The 6,344-nt window shown below is 42.4% G+C and overlaps 1 protein-coding gene across 1 annotated transcript in view; it reads right to left on the bottom strand.

Moving 5' to 3' along the window:
- The window catches only part of LOC135532522 (NMDA receptor synaptonuclear signaling and neuronal migration factor-like), a 29,934-nt gene extending 26,330 nt beyond the window's left edge, over positions 1-3,604 (bottom strand). The window contains exon 1 of the mRNA XM_064960000.1: positions 3,600-3,604. Within this exon, the coding sequence (XP_064816072.1) occupies positions 3,600-3,604 (5 nt within the window). The remainder of the gene's footprint in view (positions 1-3,599) is intronic.
- Positions 3,605-6,344: the final 2,740 nt, after the last annotated feature.

Below are 6,344 nucleotides of genomic sequence, written 5' to 3' on the forward strand. Positions count from 1 at the left end.
TCTAGTCAACAGCATGCATATACAGTACTTGCATCTGTAGCTTGTTGGCTAGAGCGCACATGCCAATACCAGAGTGGGAACACTCGCTATATAAAGCAAAACACTTTTTGTGAGAAAACCATCAGTAAATTGAAAATGCGATGGAAACCCATTTAACTTGTATTTTTTATTCGGTACAGGGGGAATATAACTGCAAAATGTATTTTTATGTGTACTACATATTTACGCACAGACTTTTATCTGCAACAAGTCAATTTGATGTAAACTATTCTCTGGTGGGGGAAATGCACGTATTGTTTTTATGTGGATTTATGAATATTCAAATGGAACTCTGTCGCCAATTGGATGGAAACCTAGCTACTGATGGTATCACCAAAGATACATTTCTGTTACATTTTCTAAAATGGAGGCTTCAAATGCTAAAATCCAAGGTCATCAATCTTTAATTTTGAAACTTGAAATTTAGACACACCAGTGGAGGCTGCTGAGGGAGGACGGCTCATAATAATGTCTAGTCAATGGAATGGTATCAAGCATATCAGACACGTGGTTTCCATGTGGTTGATACCATTCCATCGACTCCATTCCAGCCAATATTTTGAGCTGTCCTCCTCAGCAGCCTCCACTGAGACACACCAAATTACCAATGGAATCCTCAAATTTGTGACATAGAGTGTGATTAAGTAAATAACAGTTTGCTACTGGAAAGAATACTCAAGGTCCTTGTATATCTTAGTAATCAGTGATTTTCAAAATGGTCACACCACTGACATAAAACTGAGGGATACACATTAAACTAGTAAAAAAAGGTATTTTAATAGCCTTCTTTGTTATTATTGATCTACAAAATATATTACGTACCTTGTTGACTTTCTAGCATTCAAAATAATTAATGCACTATATATAAAGTATGTGGACACCCTGTAAAATTAGCGGGTGTCCACATACTTTTTGGTCATGTAGTGTAGATTACTAAAATACCAACGTCACTACACCTCTGCAAGTCAAGGCACAGCATTTATCACTGAAATTCAAGAACGACCCCACTACTACAGTAGAGAGGTTCAGTAATGCATGCTGGAAAACACGTGGTAACATAACTTTGAGATAGTCCACTTAAACAGGGACATGCGACAACGATGCTAAAAGTGTCTCACAGAGGCATGAACGCACAGTAGCACCATGAGTCAGACAAGCCTTCATGAATTATGATAAACACTGTTTAGGCTTGTTTCAATTCTTCCACTGTGTTCCACTTCGGGATGTTTCTTTCCTCTGTTTCCCCTTATCCTTTTCCTCTCTACTTCCTGCCTTTCCCTCTTTTAATCCTTTAAGGCATGCAGTGTTTGTGGGTAAACTGAAGACAATAACTTGCACGTGCTCACACACACACACACACAAGCATGCATAATGTCTCTGTTTGATCCACAACATGAATCGTAACCATGGATGCGTGATGCCAGACACACAGCTTTGTGGACGAGAGACAAGGGAATAAGGGATGAAGTGGGTGGAAAAGAGGAGTAATGAGGAATGAGAGGGAGGGGCAGTATTAAACTTCTAAGTCAAAGTCTAATTTTAACGTCTAAGTCAGAGAGAGAGAGGGATAGAAGAGGGGAGGTTTAGCATACATTTTTTTACCTTTATTTAACCAGGTAGGCTAGTTGAGAACAAGTTCTCATTTACAATGCGACCTGGCCAAGATAAAAGCATAGCAGTGTGAACAGACAACACAGAGTTACATGGAGTAAACAATTAACAAGTCAATAACACAGTAGAAAAAAGGGAGTCTATATACAATGTGTGCAAAAGGCATGAGGAGGTAGGCAAATAATTACAATATTGCAGATTAACACTGGAATGATAAATGATCATGTACAGGTAGAGATATTGGTGTGCAAGAGCAGAAAAGTAAATAAATAAAACTGTGGGGATGAGGTAGGTGCAAATGGATGGGCTATTTACCAATAGATTATGTACAGCTGCAGCGATCGGTTAGCTGCTCAGATAGCTGATGTTTGAAGTTGGTGAGGAGATAAAGGTCTCCAACTTCAGCGATTTTTGCAATTCGTTCCAGTCACAGGCAGCAGAGTACTGGAACGAAAGCGGCTGAATGAGGTGTTGGCTTTAGGGATGATCAGTGAGATACACCTGCTGGAGCGTGCTACGGATGGGTGTTGCCATCGTGACCAGTGAACTGAGATAAGGCGGAGCTTTACCTAGCATGGCCTTGTAGACGACCTGGAGCCAGTGGATCTTGCGGCGAATATGTAGCGAGGGCCAGCCGACTAGAGCATACAAGTCACAGTGGTGGGTAGTATAAGGTGCTTTAGTGACAAAAGGATGGCACTGTGATAAACTGCATCCAGTTTGCTGAGAAAAGAGTGTTGGAAGCAATTTTGTAGATGACATCGCTGAAGTCGGATCGGTAAGATAGTCAGTTTTACTAGGGTAAGCTTGGCGACGTGAGTGAAGGAGGCTTTGTTACAGAATAGAAAGCCGACTCTTGAAGGAGAGTTTGCAGTCTAGCCAGACACCTAGGTACTTATAGGTGTCCACATATTCAAGGTCGGAACCATCCAGTGTGGTGATGCTAGTCGAACAGCGGGTGCAGGCAGCGATCGGTTGAAAAGCATGCATTTGGTTTTACTAGCATTTAAGAGCAGTTGAGGACACGGGAGGAGTGTTGTATGGCATTGAAGCTTGTTTGGAGGTTAGATAGCACAGTGTCAATGACGGACCGAAAGTATATAGAATGGTGTCGTCTGCGTAGAGGTGGATCAGGGGAATCGCCCGCAGCAGCAGCATCATTGATATACAGAAAAGTCGGCCCGGTGAACCTGTGGCACCCCATAGAGACTGCCAGAGGACGGACAGCGCCCTCCGATTTGACACACTGAACTCTGTCTGCAAAGTAATTAGTGAGCCAGAGCAAGGCAGTCATCCGAAAAACCGAGGCTACTGAGTCTGCCGATAAGAATATGGTGATTGACAGAGTCGAAAGCCTTGGCAAGGTCGATGAGACGGCTGCAGTACTGTCTTTATCGATGGCGGTTATGATGTCGTTTAGTACCTTGAGTGTGGCTGAGGTGAACCCGTGACCGGCTCGGAAACCAGATTGCATAGCGGGAAGGTACGGTGGGATTCGAGATGGTCAGTGACCTGTTTGTTGACTTGGCTTTCGAAGACCTTGGATAGGCAAGGCAGAATGGATATAGGTCTGTAACAGTTTGGGTCCAGGGTGTCTCCCCTTGAAGAGGGGATGACTGCGGCAGCTTTCAATCATGGGGATCTGAGACGATATGAAGAGAGAGGTTGAACAGGCTGGTAATAGGGGTTGTGACAATGGCGGCGGATAATTTCAGAAATAGAGGGTCCAGATTGTCAAGCCCAGCTGATTTATACGGGTCCAGGTTTTGCAGCTCTTTCAGAACATCTGCTATCTGGATTTGGGTAAAGGAGAACCTGAGAGGCTTGGGCGAGGCTGCGGGGCCGGGCGTGGCCGAGTTGGAGTAGCCAGGCGGAAGGCATGGCCAGCCCGTTGAAATGCTTGTTGAAGTTTTCAATAATCATGGATTTGTACATGAGCACCTTATTACGCCATATCATCGAATGTGTTTCAGGAAAAAGGCCTTTGTTAATTGCCTCTCAAATAAAGAGATACAACTTTTGTTTTTCTCATAGTTATGAGGAGGCAATGTACAAGGCTCAGGTAACAAGGTTATCTCTATTCATTGCTAAATATTCTCCACAGTGTCCAACATTGAGAACACTTTCTGTATGACTAACTTGACATGTTTATTATTTTTTTCAAGAGCTTGTCAGTGGATGACGGCAGAATCACAGACAGAAACATGTTTCACAAGCTTGGATAGTTTTCTCACAGTTCCACAATGTTTTAGATATTTTTTTCTGAGGAGCTTATGGCTGAGTCAGACCGACCAACCTTTGTGAAAGAGTTCATCTCTTTTGATGCAGTTGAATCAGGTCATGAGAGAGTTTGAACTGAATCAGATATGACTGAATAACTTCAAACACTTGATCCTGCAGTCCATGGCCAGGCATTGATTGAAAAGCTGTTTCACTTTCCTGTCCAGATAAGTTACTAAACTGTTCCTCTTCTTCTGCCTTTCACCCTCTGTGTCTGTGGCTTTTCACTGTATACTGAAACCCTCTCCCCCTCCTTCTCTCTTTTCCGTCTCTCCCCTCCCTCCCTTTCCTCTCCTCTTTTCTTTTCTACAACAGAAACTTCCGGAAGCACCTGAGAATGGTGGGCAGCCGCAGAATGAAGGCTCAGAGTGAGTTCCCCAGTGAGTGTGGCGTCGTAGCTTATTATTATGTGGACTTCATTAGTGTGCTTGTGCTAAATGCCTGTAGCCTATACAGTACATGTGCTGGATAGAATGGACAGTATGGTAGGTTAAAGGTACATGTATGCATTTAGAAATAAGTTTGGCTCCATATTATCTAGTTGAAAGTGGTCTGGTGCAGGGGACGTGGTGGAGCTTTAGTAGTGAAGTCTCCTAAACACATCGGATTCCACCTCAACCACCACTTTCCACATATTCTCCACTCTAGATTCGGTGCCCTCTAAATTTAAAGGGGAATGGAAACACTTTAGGAAGTAAATCTAGTTTCCATTACCATTTAAACCTTCTGGGAAATAATTACATATGTGGGGAGATCAGAACTCTTGGTCTCCTCAAAGTGGTTAAGAGTCAAGATAATTAACTGCATGGCATAAAAGCTTCCAAGTTGTGGTTTTACAGTAGGATGTCTTGTTAGCAGAAGCTGGTAGAGGAATGGATTATATTAGCAGGAGTTTTACAGTAGGATGTTTTGTTAGAAGAAGCTGGTAGAGGAATGGATTATATTAGCAGAGGTTTACAGTAGGATGTCTTGTTAGCAGAAGCTGGTAGGAATGGATTATATTAGCAGGAGTTTTACAGTAGGATGTCTTGTTAGAAGAAGCTGGTAGAGGAATGGATTATATTAGCAGAGGTTTTACAGTAGGATGTCTTGTTAGCAGAAGCTGGTAGAGGAATGGATTATATTAGCAGGAGTTTTACAGTAGGATGTCTTGTTAGAAGAAGCTGGTAGAGGAATGGATTATATTAGCAGGAGTTTTACAGTAGGATGTCTTGTTAGAAGAAGCTGGTAGAGGAATGGATTATATTAGCAGAGGTTTTACAGTAGGATGTCTTGTTAGCAGAAGCTGGTAGAGGAATGGATTATATTAGCAGGAGTTTTACAGTAGGATGTTTGTTAGAAGAAGCTGGTAGAGGAATGGATTATATTAGCAGAGGTTTTACAGTAGGATCTTGTTAGAAGAAGCTGGTAGAGGAATGGATTATATTAGCAGAGGGTTTACAGTAGGATGTCTTGTTAGAAGAAGCTGGTAGAGGAATGGATTATATTAGCAGGAGGTTTACAGTAGGATGTCTTGTTAGCAGAAGCTGGTAGAGGAATGGATTATATTAGCAGGAGTTTTACAGTAGGATGTCTTGTTAGAAGCTGGTAGAGGAATGGATTATATTAGCAGGAGTTTTACAGTAGGATGTCTTGTTAGAAGAAGCTGGTAGAGGAATGGATTATATTAGCAGAGGTTTTACAGTAGGATGTCTTGTTAGAAGAAGCTGGTAGAGGAATGGATTATATTAGCAGGAGTTTACGGTAGGATGTTTTGTTAGAAGAAGCTGGTAGAGGAATGGATTATATTAGCAGAGGTTTTACAGTAGGATGTTTTGTTAGCAGAAGCTGGTAGAGGAATGGATTATATTAGCAGAGGTTTACAGTAGGATGTTTTGTTAGCAGAAGCTAGTAGAGGAATGGACCTCATTAGCAGGCATTAAGTGACTGGGTGGTTTGGATCGCCAGCCCCAGCTGTGAGCTGGAACACCAGATGTTCACCCACTCAGTGCCACTATATAGTTATGATGACACGGTAAGAGGAATACAACTAAACTGTTTTCATCAAACAGGGGTGCTGATTTAAATGAATAGGCATGTGTTGTACATTTGGGAAGTGTGTTTTGGCGTCTGTGTTGAGTGGTTATGTCCCAATTATCCCTACTCCCCTTCATTCACTGATTTGAAAGTATGGTGAAAACTCCTCTAGCCTCCACCAATCAATGCTTTTAGATTTGAAATAGTGAACGAGTACACTTCAGGAGAATATGGATGTGTGTTTAGGGCTTGCGTGTGTGTGTGTGTGTGTGTGTGTGAGGTTGCTTAGGGAAAGTGTATGTGTGATCCCCCTCGTCATCCTCCCACTCATTGTCATTATCCTCCACTCCTTCATCAGCATATGCTGACCGCCAGTAAGAGTTTCAACCGCTCCTGGA

This window comes from Oncorhynchus masou, unplaced genomic scaffold, assembly GCF_036934945.1.
Source record: "Oncorhynchus masou masou isolate Uvic2021 unplaced genomic scaffold, UVic_Omas_1.1 unplaced_scaffold_1892, whole genome shotgun sequence".
In the NCBI taxonomy this organism is placed as follows: Eukaryota; Metazoa; Chordata; class Actinopteri; order Salmoniformes; family Salmonidae; genus Oncorhynchus; species Oncorhynchus masou.